The sequence below is a fragment of the Tympanuchus pallidicinctus genome, unplaced genomic scaffold, assembly GCF_026119805.1.
Source record: "Tympanuchus pallidicinctus isolate F22 unplaced genomic scaffold, pur_lepc_1.0 scaffold5, whole genome shotgun sequence".
In the NCBI taxonomy this organism is placed as follows: domain Eukaryota; kingdom Metazoa; phylum Chordata; class Aves; order Galliformes; family Phasianidae; genus Tympanuchus; species Tympanuchus pallidicinctus.
In genome coordinates, this window is record NW_026294769.1 from 70,987,191 (window position 1) to 71,001,086 (window position 13,896).

At 40.3% G+C, this 13,896-nt stretch overlaps 1 protein-coding gene and 1 long non-coding RNA gene across 2 annotated transcripts in view; one reads left to right on the forward strand and one right to left on the reverse strand.

Annotated features, from left to right (window-relative positions):
* Positions 1 to 13,896, forward strand: part of LOC128090871 (uncharacterized) — a 579,571-nt gene that overhangs the window by 88,799 nt on the left and 476,876 nt on the right. The window lies entirely within an intron of this gene.
* Positions 621 to 13,896, reverse strand: part of COL22A1 (collagen type XXII alpha 1 chain) — a 225,347-nt gene continuing 212,071 nt past the window's right edge. Inside the window, exons 58-65 of the mRNA XM_052703565.1 lie at positions 13,495 to 13,566; positions 11,694 to 11,729; positions 11,384 to 11,428; positions 10,725 to 10,904; positions 8,445 to 8,511; positions 7,145 to 7,327; positions 6,281 to 6,358; positions 621 to 5,282 (exon numbers count right to left, since the gene is read on the reverse strand). Of these exons, the coding sequence (XP_052559525.1) occupies positions 5,095 to 5,282; positions 6,281 to 6,358; positions 7,145 to 7,327; positions 8,445 to 8,511; positions 10,725 to 10,904; positions 11,384 to 11,428; positions 11,694 to 11,729; positions 13,495 to 13,566 (849 nt within the window). The 3' untranslated portion in view covers positions 621 to 5,094. The remainder of the gene's footprint in view (positions 5,283 to 6,280; positions 6,359 to 7,144; positions 7,328 to 8,444; positions 8,512 to 10,724; positions 10,905 to 11,383; positions 11,429 to 11,693; positions 11,730 to 13,494; positions 13,567 to 13,896) is intronic.

The window sequence follows — 13,896 nt, forward strand, 5'->3', positions numbered from 1 at the left end:
AAAGCTGTGCTTAGAGCGAAAGGCTTTTCTGATGCTGGGCACTGCTCTCCCTATTGAACTGTTTCTCCCTAAAAGTATGACTCTGGGCTTTTCTTTAAAAGGCAGCAAGTTCTATTCTGCTCCATCTTTCAGGACATCCTTCTTCCTAATGCTGATCACTGTCTCATCAGGAACGTCAGTGTATGATTAATGCCTCTCTGTCACATTGTTCCCTTGTCCTTCCTACATGCAGTTTACGGTCCAATAAATAAAATTGCAAGAAGGAGACCATACTTTCAACACGTGATCCATTTAGAGACCCAGAAGGATATTCTCGCTCTCAGTTCACACAACTCCAATAAGAATATGCCAGAGTCAATAGTTTTAAATCAAGGTGCATGATAAATTCATAGTTTAGCCTGAAAATCTGTTTGGAAACCAACCTGGATAATGAAAAGTTCATCAGGCTTTTTAGGCTTTTAGGCCTAATTAGGCTTTTCTAATCAGTTGTGCACATTTCACAAGTCAAGACACAAAAATCCATTTGTGATTTCTAGGTTTAAACTAGATGGATGAGGGCAAGCATTCTTCCATTTCTTAACACAGCTTCACCAGTACAAGGTGATGAAATGAAAGCCCAGGCTCTGACGGACTCTTGTTAACCTACAAGAAGTGCCAAACTTAGGATTCAGGAAGCAACTAGATGGCTGATGCAACGATTCTCCCCATAAGCAGAGATGGCTTTGCAGGGTCATCAAGGAGGACTCCTCATGTTAGGATGCTCACCTTGTGCAGGGTTGCCACAAGGCAGCATCCTTTACCCAGTCTGACAGACTGAAAGAGCTGGTAGCGGATTTTTTTAGTAACTCAATGTTTTATTTTCTGTTATTTCCTGGCAGAAGGACAGTACACATTGGTGCCATAACATTGTCCATCTCCCTGTGCCATTCCCATAGTACTGAACACCTCATTGTCTGTAACACATCCATCCCCATATCAACCCAGTAGCAACATGAGCAACCCAGTAGCAACCCAGTAATGGTGAAAGACACACACTTATCAGAAGCTCTTCTGTCAACACCAGGCCAATTCAAGTAATGCAGCCCAGAGTGCTTCAGCTGATTACTTTAGGATGCTCATCCAAGGTCTAAACCTCACACTGGAATCACCTAAAAGCAGGTGTCACAGCCTAGCTCTGAGCATGAGATTCAGGAACCTAGACATAAGCATCTCACTTCATTTGAGATATACATAATCTCCCTCATAGACTCGCTGAAGATCTAGGATACTCCCAGGTCTTACATTGTACCTGGAAGTCTTTTAGATCAAGGAAGTAGAAGGAAGAAGTTTTTTACTATAAGAGTACTGAGGCACACTGGCACACATTGCCCAAAGATGTGGTGGATGCCCCATTCTTGGAGACATTCAATGTCAGACCGGGACAGGGCTCTGAGCACCCTGACCTAGCTGTAGGTGCCCCTGTTCATTGCAGGGGAGTTGGAGTAGATTACCTTTTAGGGTCCCTTCCAACTCGAATCCATGAAGTACTCTCTCGGTGTCTCTGGTTCCCAACACATTCTCAGATGATGATACCCAGACATGCATCAGCATCACATCCTGTTCAGAAGCTGCCAAAAAGCAGCCTGTAGCAGGTTAAGGCTTGGATAGTTTTCACATTAAAAGATCAAAATTTCTCCATATTTTTCTTTTTATTTTCTTTTAATTTTAATTGTATTTTTTCTTAATAGTCCAGAAAGTAAAAGATGTGCTCATCTCCCTGACAGTTCTATGCTCAGAGCACAGATCCGAGGCTTAGCTGCTGCTACATTTTTATTGCAGCTCTGGAAAAACACACACATTTGTTTCAGTCCTGAGCAGTACCATTTTGCTTTGATTACACATTTCTGGATAAACATGTGGAAATGAGTTCAACCTCAGACAGTTTAATTATCCCATATTAACAAGAGGTGTGAAAAGGACAGCTCAGAAAAACAACATCACAAGATTGTAATGAGATGAGCCTCTCAAAAGCAGCAAAGAAGGAGAATAATTTATCCCTTGCTACAGCTCCAAAAAAAGCTAATTTAGAGCAGTTCAGAATACAAGTGTAAATTGTTAAATAAAGTAACACAAAAACAATTTTACCCAAATTAATCTCTTTAAAATTTTAAATTATTTATTTGACAGGAGAAATGTATAATGGAATAATAGTTTGTTTGCTATAGCTGTAATAATTTACACAATTGATTAAAAAAACCCAACACTCTAGCAATATAGTAAGATGTGTGTATCATTAGCACCATGGTAACATATAGACAATGCATTCTCTGCCTCACTAATGCCATCTTATCAGTCTGTTCCCTCTTATCAGATGGCTGGCCAAAAAAAAATCATACAAAAATAACAGTGCATTTCTGGGATTAAATCTCAGACACTGAATAAACTTCACTGTGATGTACCAAATGCTTTGTTTCTGAGCCAGGAACATTGAGATGCAAAAGCCACATCCTCATCTTGTTCAAGAGTGGTCAGTAGAGCAGCCATACGCATTACCTCTGCCCTATCTTTCACCTCCTGCATCCACTGCTGCCTCGGAAGCTGTTTAGCAGACAGTATTGGGTGGCTATAAGCACCCCTGCAGAGTCTGCACCAACTGTCTCGTACTCCTCACTACTGACAGATTGTGCTTGGTAAATGTCATGTAACTGGCTGAAGAGGAAACGAGGTTTAAGAAAAAGCAGGGAAATGGTATCCACTGAAATCAGAACACAAAGGCAGGAATGGACTGAACAGGCAACAATAAAATAGATATTTCTATTAAATAATCTAATATTTCTTTTGAAGATGTCAATGTGTCTCATTTTCCTAACACAGACTGCTGCTGGCAATGGCTTTGAGAGACTTGCAGATGAAATGAGTTATCAAAGAAAATTAAAATTAAAATTAAAAAAAGACAGAACAACAAAAACTCCAGAATCTCCTATTTCCTTTATCTAGATTCCAATGCACCATTTTGGAGAGATGAAAGACCCTGGAATTTGTTCAATAGAGCACCATTATATATTTACCTGTCACATGGTATACTTGAGTGTATTAAAGTCTGAGCCATTCATGGTGTATGCAAATATGCACAATGCAGAATTTGGGGAGTTTCACATCATAGAATCATAGAATCACAGAATCATTAAGGTTGAAAAAGATCATCTAGTCCAATCATCAGCTTATTACTCATCACACCATGTCACATTAATATGGGACAACTAGCATGCCTGACCTCCATAAAACCTGCTCATTGCCATGATATTTACTCAAAATAATGGCTCATACCATGTTGAGAGGTCTCTCCTGAGTAAGAAGCTTATTCTACATCACCACTAGAGGAATAAAATCTCATTCATTCTGGACTAGAAAAAATGATGATGTTAAATACTATGTGATCAACATGCTTGCATAAAACTGAACTATAGAAAGCACTACAGTAACATATACTATTGAGAATTACTAAAAAGCAGTATGCTCTTCTCCTCATGATATTTTCACTTTGCTTGGTCTTTCCACAGACAGGATCACAGTAAAATCCAATAAAATAATTTACTTGCATAGGAAATAGCAAAAATGTCACCACTGAGATCTACATAAAAAAGACTGTTTAATCTTCTTGGTAAGAAAAAGACTCCAAGGTTTGCAAATAGTCAGCTTTGGGCTTATAGCTACAGTGTCTGATTTTGGGATGGTTATAGACAGCTGTGCCTCCTGCTTGGCTTAGCCACTTAGCCACTTTGGAAGCACCATGCCACATGGTGAACATGCCAGCAGGGCAGGGGGCCACATTTATCTCTCCAAAAGATCAGATGGGATTTCAAAACAGATTCAGCACTTAGTGTCTGTATCACGTTCGTTACTCTGATCACTCAATACAAACTGCTTATTCAGAAGAGTTTTGGAAATCTGGCTCTTCCATGTGTCTCTGTCAGAAAGTTAGATTGAATGCTGTGAATGTCTTCTCAGACTCTGTCCCCTATTTATTTTTTCAGTGAATTCCCAACTTGATTTTGGCAATGAGCTGATAGGCAAAACGGCCTGTGTCTGAGTTTTGTCTTTCACTCTCAAACACAATTTCTGAACACCTCTTTGTTCTGAACTTTTCATCAGAGATGAAAACCAGCCACTAATTTCTCACCTCCCTCTAAAACACAGCTTTTCCAAGTTGTTGTCATGGTGTATCATTCAGAACAGTGAAGTCAGGTGACACTTTGCTTCCTGAGATTTTTAACAGTAGAAGACATTGGTCTGGCAGAATTCTTGGGTGAAGAAGTGATAGAGCTGTGTGTGCACTGACAATGAAAAGTGGAATTGATAGCCCTGAGCTGATGGAGGATAATACTGTGGCTTTTTCAGAGGCATCTCCCAGACAGAAGGAAGACAAGCTCCATCTGATATGAACATACTCTTCATCTACTGAAGTTATTGCATGAGGAACAGTGATCCAGGCCTCACTGTGAGATTTCACATGGTCCCAAAAAATTGGCTTCTATAGAATTCCAATTCTTTTGTGGACAGAATAATAAACATAAAAGAGATCTTCCAAGGAACACTTTGCCTGTCCATTGTGAACTGAGTGCATTAGAGATCTCTTCCCCAGCTTTGGCATGACCTTATCTTCCTGTCCTCTGTGTGGATGGCAGCTAGCACCACAGTCCTGTGACTACACAGTTAATGCCCCATGCTGCGCAGTGCAGGATTTAATTTCAGTTTCAAGGCTAAAGCTTTGGAAAGAATTAACCACAAAAAGGAAAAAAAAAATTTGTATCAGATTGGTTTTGCATAAACTGCTACACAACGCATCAATGTTGTATGCTCTTCAAAAGAAAAAAACCCACATTTTTAATGTTTTAATATGCCCTGGTGTTAGAGAAACAAGATCAAATTCACATGTCACATCAGAGATAATAATAATTATTATTATAATTCATAAAAATAATCTGACCGACCGGCAGCATTTGTTGGCTTTAGAAGGCCTCCCATGAAAGAAACAAAGTTGAAGACATCTGAGAGCTCTTGGCAGGCTGGATGAATTCAAGTTTTAAAAACAAGTCTGGGGATACTCCCTGTATCCTAGGGCCCTTTGACATTGGCAGGCCTGGCAGCCAGGCTTGCATAGTAAGCGCATTGAGCAGGGTCACACTGTCCATTGGCTCCCGGAGGTCCCTGTGGGCCCATGAGACCAGGTACCCCAGCTTCACCTTGAGGGCCAGGTGGTCCTGGTATCCCATCTTTGGCATAGCCAGGCTCTCCTGGGAGGCCTAAAATAGAAACAAAATGCCCTTGGTGAGTGGCACTTCAGAGTGAAGTACTTAGTAGTACAGCATCACAGGAGATGGCTTTACTGCCTATACTGGGATGTAGGCATCACCTTCCACAGATTTGGGTCTGGCTGACATATTTCTATGAGAATGTGGCAAACATGACTCCTCTGAGAAATATAGAGAAATATAGGATATTTCCATCCTATATGTATAATTGGATTACACAACTGTGCTATGCTCTTAACACACTATGTTGTTGAAGTTGTGCAGCTGCACAGGCAATGACATCTAGTCCTCCCAGGGAGGCAGAGAGAATGGGAAAACTTGAGGCAAGAGTCATTTGTGGGAGATAACTCGTTGTGTGAAGTATAGTGGATTCATTGTTATTTTAAAGCGACGCAGGACCAGCATGCCTGATGCAGACTATGGAGTAATGAATTTTTTTTCCATAATTTCCTCTCCCACCAAAGCAGAGTGAACGTAAAGCTGATCAATGGCTCCTAATTACAAATTAGAAACAAAATTTATTTGCTTCTTGTTTATCAGCAAAGATAAAGCTTGAGCTATATGCCTGAAACAGAGGTGTTAGATACAATCTTTTATAGCAGGCTGAAGCTGCCTGGATCTCTGCGTTCATCTTGGTCACAAGAAGATTCTGGCGAGTGCAGATAAGGCACCACACTGTGTACCTAGCAAATAAAGCCTCACTTTGGACTTGTCCCAGAGGTCAGTTAACCTAACTCTTACTGACATGGGTCATTGTGTTTGCCAATCAAGCTGAAGAAACAAAGATGGCCACATATGATGCTAGTGTTTTATTTCTTCCCTTTGGGCCACTGGCTATGGACATAGCATAATGCCATTATTTATGTCAACTTGATTACTTACCTAACATAGAACAGACCTTTGTTTTTGTAAATGTTCTGAGTTTTATATATATATATATATATATACACTTTTGTGGATGTGTGTGTAGCTTTCTGAAAAAAACATACCTGGAATTCCTGGAGGACCTATTTCACCTCTCTGGCCAATGCCAGCATCTCCTTTCTCACCCTTTGCTCCTCTTTCTCCTGTAGAGAGGGGAAAAAGACAACAATTAATTAATAAGCCTTATCTATGGAACAAACTACCACAGATATTTTATCCACACTTAAACCAACATATTTGCTAAAAAAAAATAGTTCCTAATTGTTGTCACTCCTCTGAGAAAGGGAATAAGTGGGAATGAAGACCTAACCCACTTCAATTCTGACTGAAGATAAAACACACTCTGCAGTTGCTGGTCACATCCATAAAATCTGCTTTAAAAGACTGAGGCAGCTTCTATCAAAAGTTTTGAGTACTACTTTGATGCTATTAAGAGAAGAGGTGAATACCAAGATTGTTAAGCAATTTCAGCTTATTGCTTATATAACTGCAACATCTCAATAAAATCTGCCCTAGGTGAGTAAGACTATGATGCAAATTCAGGTCCTAGGTATTCCCAAGTCGCTTGGATATCTGGCAAGCTATGGGATGGTTGTGTTGAGATGATCGAGGCTTTCAGAAACTACAATTCTTAGAGAGAAAAAAAAGCAGATAAATAGCTTAATCAATTTAAAGTATTAATTTTTCCTTTAAAAATTAATAGAGCAAAATCCTTTTCAGTTTGCTTCATTTCCTAGCGTTTCACCAGAACTGCTTCTCACACCACTCCTCAGGATATTCTTTCTGGTACTCAATGGCTGCGCTAAAGAACATAGAATTGTAGAATAGCTTGGGTTGGAAGAGACCTCAAGGATCATCAAGCTCCAGTCCCCTGCCATGCTGGACATATCTCTTTATTGGATTTTCTAAACACACAAAGGTTTGCTCACCCTTGGGTCCAATGGGTCCAGGTGGTCCTTCAGATCCAGTCTGCCCAGGTCGTCCAGGCTCTCCTGGAGGGCCAGTTCTTCCTGGTAGTCCTTCTTTCCCAGGGGGACCAGGAGGTCCTGGTCTGCCATGGGATGCTTTCACATGTGCAGGCGGTATCTGCGCCAAGAGATAGGCTAACTTTGCTGTGAACAGAGGGGAACAGAGTTTATTAGACAAGAATATCAGTGCTCCAAATGATGGAGAGCTGGAAACATTGATCCACTAAAGTCCAAATAGAGAACTGATGAAATTTTCAGGACCATTCATTTGTTGTTGCCACATAACCCTTTCCCAAACACCATGATAGTACCATACATTCTGTAAATGATTTCAGCTTAATTTCTCCATAGTTTCATACTGCTCTTGAATATCACACACAATCCTAAACACTTATCTCTGTTCCTTGTTCAAGGAGGATCTGAACGTCCTTTTATTTAACAATACAGTTGGTGGATTTCTGTAAAACTCAGATCATAGCTGATCTGAAAAAAAGAATATTTCCACTGCTTCTGCTATGCAGTGGGATGCTATGTGGCAGCTCTTTAGGGAGAAAGTTTTCTTTTCTTGTTCTGGGCTGTTACACAAATGGACTGAAAGCCAATGTACTTATCAGCCAATGTACCCTGCCTGGGAAATCAGAAATTGTAACTAAGGCAGATCCCTGTGTCAACATATCATCTGAATTCCATGCAGTCACATTGCTCACAGCTCTCAAATTCAAAATCTTAGCAGCCTTGAGGGCTCTTTAGACACACTTAGCATCACAAAAACATCCAACAGAATGAAAGGAAAAGGGTTTTCTATGTTCTCTTCAGTGATGGAAACTCTTGACTGCTATTATGCTGGGATGGAAATCAAATTCTGAGAACATGTAAATAAACTCCTTCAAACAAATCACCTAATTTCACCATGATCTCTAGAATGGAGGAAAATGTGCTTGGATATGTTTCAGCCACTTCAAGAGCTGTGTGTAGAGAAGCACAACAGCTCTGCAATTCACTGTAGATATTCACTGTCGATATTGGCCTGGAATTCAAATGCTTTGAGAAAAACAGCAGCCTACATCCACTCTACATGCTCCCCTTTTACTGGTGGGCATCAAATGTCATTTTACACAAATGTGTCTTCCAGGAGACTTGTTGCAACAATGCCTTCTATAAGCAGAAGAGTTTCAGGTGTTAGCTGTAACACCACAGCTATGGAAAATTATCTTTCATGCTCTCAGATCTATCTGCTGGCTTCTCAGAGCTAATTACTTACCATCTAGCTGCTTAGCTAACTCCTCTTGGATGAGTCTTCTCAGAGTCTCTAGAGACGGAGGTTCCCCCTAGGGAGTAATAACTGTAGTAGTAACACAATATAATAATCACAGCCTGGGGATGTGAAAATGAAACTTTAGATGAAGTGACTAGAGGATTGCATTTCTTCACCCAGTGTACACACAAGGCTGAAGAGACTTGGAAGAAGAAGAATATAAAGGAATTCAAATCATCCATAATTTCCATGCTGTTGGTAAGCCGTGGACTCAATAGTGTAAGGAGGAAACCTGGTTGGAGGCTAAATCATAAAGTCATAGAATCATAGAACAGCTTAGATTGGAAGGGATCTTAAAGATCATTGAGCTCCAACACCTTGCCATGGGCAGGGTTGCCACAGGCTGCCCAGGGCTCCCACCCAATCTGGCTTTCATAAAATCTCTCTATACACTATTAGGATGAGTAATAGAAATTGGATCAGGAGACTTCTGCTCCACATGGCCACTGTGGAAAGCCTGCCTCTTTCTTCAGCACTGCAAGTTTCCTCCAGCATAGTTAAGGTAAATACCCAAAGTAGGTACAGGCACTGATACTGGATGTACGGCACGCTGACAGGCCTTATCTCAGCAGAACAGCCAATCTACACATTTACCCATTCTTCCAAGCACAAACAAGGTTCAGCCTGGCTGCAAGCTGTTGAAAGGAGGCAGGGAGACAGGGCTGCCTGGTCCTGGTCCATCCTCCGTGGATCAGTGCCCTTTGTCACCTCTCTCAACTCCTTCCTGTGACAGTGCTCTTAAACAGATGTAGTACCCATTGAAACTTAAAGATACGCAATAAAACTGTGTGTCCACTTGAAAAACTGATGAAAGCATTTTTGGTGGACTAGAAGGAGAATATTTTTGGCCAAGGCCTTCCAAGAACATAAAAAATGGTTTTAGGGAAATTAGACACATGTCTTCGCATATTTCGCAAACACTAAAGAATTATTTTAGGTCTGTTTCAAAAATAATCTTGAACCAACAAGATCAAATATTTTCCTTTGTACAGTGATATGTTTCACTTGAAAAATCCTTTTTTTTTAAAAAAAATGAAAATTGTTCTTTCCATCTGTTAGAAAATATTTCTCATCAGCTTGCTTTCTTCTGTAAATTTATATGAAAGTGGTTTTTGTCCCTCAGACTTAATACTTCTAACATATAATAATGCATACAGTCTCCTCTGTTTACAAAACCTTAATAAAGTCTTCAGAATCAGAAGTTGTTCTCCAGTAAGAAATTTAGATTTTTATTAAATAGCCAAGAGACATTTCAATTTTAACCAGTAAATTGCTAATAAGGATGGAGTTGATCCATTTGCTGCCTTCTTCCCACAGCAATTCTGTGTAAGGAAAATATGTGTTTGATGGTGACAAAAGCAGCAATTTTGTCCTTACTACTAACCACTTGTAATGGCTCTCAGTGAATATCCCAATAAGCAAACATCATTGTGGAACATAATTTGAAGGCTTACATATTATCTTTTGACATTTTAACTCTATTAGTTGCAAGTCTCCATAATCATCACTGGATAGCATCAAATCTCTGTGATGCAAAAAAAAAAATGTTTTGTCTAAAGTTTACCCAGCATTCACATTACTGGAGATTACTTTACTAGTTATTACCCCCCCCCGAGGTAATCTCAAATTCAGTCTCAGGATGGACATATCAGCTTCACTAATGTCAGGTCAGTCGTCGTTCTCATTCTTGTACATACATTACCCTCAGGCACTTTCAATAGCCAGATTGTTTCCCATTAGAAAAAAAGAAAAGAATATTAAATGAAAGTAGGATTTCATGAATTCTGATGAGCTGACTCCAAAATTTCCAGGAATAGAGCAGTGACCTTTCCATGGCTCAGCACTTTGTCTCTCATAGCAACCGGCAGCACAGGAAGACATAAGACCTCTGTATGAAACACTAAGCATTAACACCCATATAGCAAGAAGCTTTTTTGGACTCCAGGTATGCATGGGCATAGTTGCATGACCTGATTTAGGCTGTTATGGTTATAAGGAGTCAGAGTGGCCTCCTTGGCTGTTGGTCTGAATTGTTCAGTTCTTGAAGTTTAATCCAGTACCCCCAGAAAACATAGGTCTGCTTTTTATGTATCAAGAGATGAGAGAGAAAAATGCTGTCTCCCTGTTGCAGCACATACTTGCTCTGGTTTCTCCCAGCCCTACCGCAACCTTAGAGGCTTTTCTGATTTCCCACCATAGCACAAAGCCCTTATCTGGCAGCCTTACCCGTGGTCCTGGAAATCCTGGCTGTCCTGGGGGACCAGGAGGTCCAACTTGCCCACTGTCTCCTGGTGGTCCGTGGGGTCCCATCAGACCTGGATGGCCTTTATGACCAGGTATCCCAGGCTCACCTGGAGGGCCCTTTTCTCCTGGAGGACCTTTTTCACCTTTGATGCCAGGCTCTCCCTAAGCAAAAAAAACAAATAATCTGATCTTACCACCACAAAATAAAAGGCAAACTTCTGATTTCCACTGCACTGCAAAACACAAACAGCTGAGCTGGCAGTTCCTGAATACAATATCTGGTGAATTACAAATGATCCACAAATTATTACTGACACTGAATGATTAAAGAGAGGGCTGGGAGGAAAGGGGGAGGGTATAAGATCTCTACAGGCCATATCTGACTCTTAAATGATCTCTTCCTCAGCCCGTACTCAAAACAGCTCTCAATTTCAATGTAATGAGCCATAGAATCATAGAATGTCTTGGTTTGGAAGGGACCTCAAAAAGATCTAGTTCCAACTCCCCTGCCCCAGTCAGGGCTGCCAAGCACTAAACCATACACTAGACCAGGTTGCCTAGTGCCCCATCCAGCCTAGCTTTGAACACATGCAGGGATGTGGCATCCATAAAGAAACGATTAATATTACGCTCCAACCTACCCTCTCTCCTTTGGATCCAGGTTCACCTGGTTTCCCTGGTGCACCCTGCAACAAAATAAGAGTTATCATGAAAGAATCATAATAAGTAATAAAGCACACGTATTCACAATGATTACTGAGACTTGGAGGAAATATATTTCCCTGTTGGTCCCATAGATCTCTGAGATCACTGTTTGTTTTCAAATATAAAGAAAATCAAGCAAAAAGAAATCCAAGCATTTTGATGTAACCCAGGTGGCATCCCTGTTTGTTTTTTTTTTTTTTCCTGAGACATCAGCACTGTTCTGAAACAACTGGGAATCCAACTTACCTCCTTTCCTGGAGGGCCTTTTTCTCCTGGATCACCCTGAGAGTACAGAGAGTGAATTTAGCACCATATTGCAGACTTGGAAGACAGAGCCTACCTTTTATCCATGAGTTTCGCTTTGTGTCTAGAGCACAAGTTTTCTGCCACACAGAAGTGAGTTTGGAATATTTAACATTAGTCTACTGCTATAGGTCATTCCTGGAAAGGCACATCCTGATTTGTAATTTTTTAGAAGTCTGTACACAGTGTAAATGTTTACAAATGGAAGGAAAACCTGGAAGGAAAGTGTGTTCCTGCTTTCAAAAATTGTATTCCTTTTTCTTACAGGTATTTCACAAAGCATCATAAGCTTCACTTCGACTGGTTTAATCATGGAGTCATAGAATTATAGAATCATTACAGTTGGAAAAAACACTGAGACATTCTATTCCAGCCCATTTAGCTTGGGAAGTGCCAATGGTATAGTCATAATAGTCTAAAGATGTAAAGGAAGCATGTTTGTTAAGGAGTGGTGTTATCCTGTACAACAGTAGCTGGATATGAGATATTGAGCCATGGATAAAGAAACTCTGAGTCTGAAAACTTGCCCATATTTTAGAGCTACATAAAATAATCATAACTTAAATAAGCACTCCATCAGGATTTTTTCTATACCCTGCATTTATGATGTGCCAATAAGGCAGAACAATCTTTGCATTTTAGCATTTCAGCCAGAAAAAAAAAAAAAGTCACTGCAGTCCTGAAGCACACTGCTAAAATTCTATCCGCTTTCCTATACTATGAATGGAAGGATGCATTCACAATTCACAGATGTGATCATACCTCTAATGCATGTATGCATTGGAGTGTTTTTTCATAACCTGAAAATACACAGAGTCGCTTCCACTGCACTAGAACACATCTGTGTCTGCATGAGCAGTGTAACTAATCACAGATGTGTGATCACATCAGCTCCAATTAGGCAGCATCAGACCCTCTTGAATGTTCCTTAGGGCCACTTCAGCTTTAAATGGCCACTGCATTTGCTGCCTTAAATTAATTTTCCAGAGAAATATGCCTTTCTCCTCATCACAAGACTCCCTTTTCAATCCTTAAATTAAAAAAAAAAAAAAAAAAGAAGAAAAAAAAAATGATTCATCCTGTGAAAGACTCATTTCTGCTAGATTGACATGAAAACAATTAAAATCTAATTTTGTCGCACCAGAGTTAGAAATGAAAATGAAAACATTTACCTAACATTCAATCTTTTCCATACTTCAAGTAGAATGTAACATATTTTTCTTGCCTTGGTAGGGCTAAAGATATTGAATTTCAAAGATACTTTCACATGAACAGGTTTTATTTTAGATCACTTTGGGAGCTATCTGAATATTTTAATTGTGATGTACCTCCGTTGAAGGTAACACAAGAATTTTCCTGGGAACAGGGAATATCAAGAATAACTTTAATACTACCATCACTTAAAAATTCCCTATTTAGCCATTCTGGGATTCATGCAGAGACAAAGTCTGAGTAACCTCATGCCCATGTAAAGAGAAGTGATGAACCAGCCCAATTAATGCACATAATACCAGTGCTGACTGACAAGAACCACTTCCTCAAACGGGGTCACAGGTGTTTTCCCATAAGAGTAATGCCAGTCTCTGCAGTCCAGTTTTCTTCTGAAGTGACGCATATGGCTTCTGGATCTGTGATATCTCCTGCCTATGTTTTCTACCTAATTGAAGATAACTGTCCTATCTTCACTGTCCAACACATAAAAGCAGGCAATTAGCAGCTCTAATCCATCCCCAACCATACTTACAGGTGGTCCTCGGGGTCCTATGAAGCCAGGGAGTCCTGGGCTGCCATTTTCTCCTTTATTTCCTTTAGGACCCTTTGGACAGAAAGGAGGGAGACACTAGCAGTCCTTTTTCCAACATCTCTTTTCCAGAGTATGCATTTGCAGATACATTGGAATGGGGAAATCTCTCACTGTAGCAGCAAGACTCCCAAAACCGACAAGAAAAGGCAAAACAAAGAAAAGCAGATTGCAGATAGCAGGTCTGCATTATTAACAAGCTGTGTGGGGTCCCTGTGAAAGGTTGATAAGGAAGTGACAGTTGTGGAAGTGACAGGAGGTGTGTTCATCTGCTACTTCTGCTGCAGTATGGCTTATAATGTGTTGGTGTGGCTGTGGAAATGCTGTGATGCACAACAGCAGGAA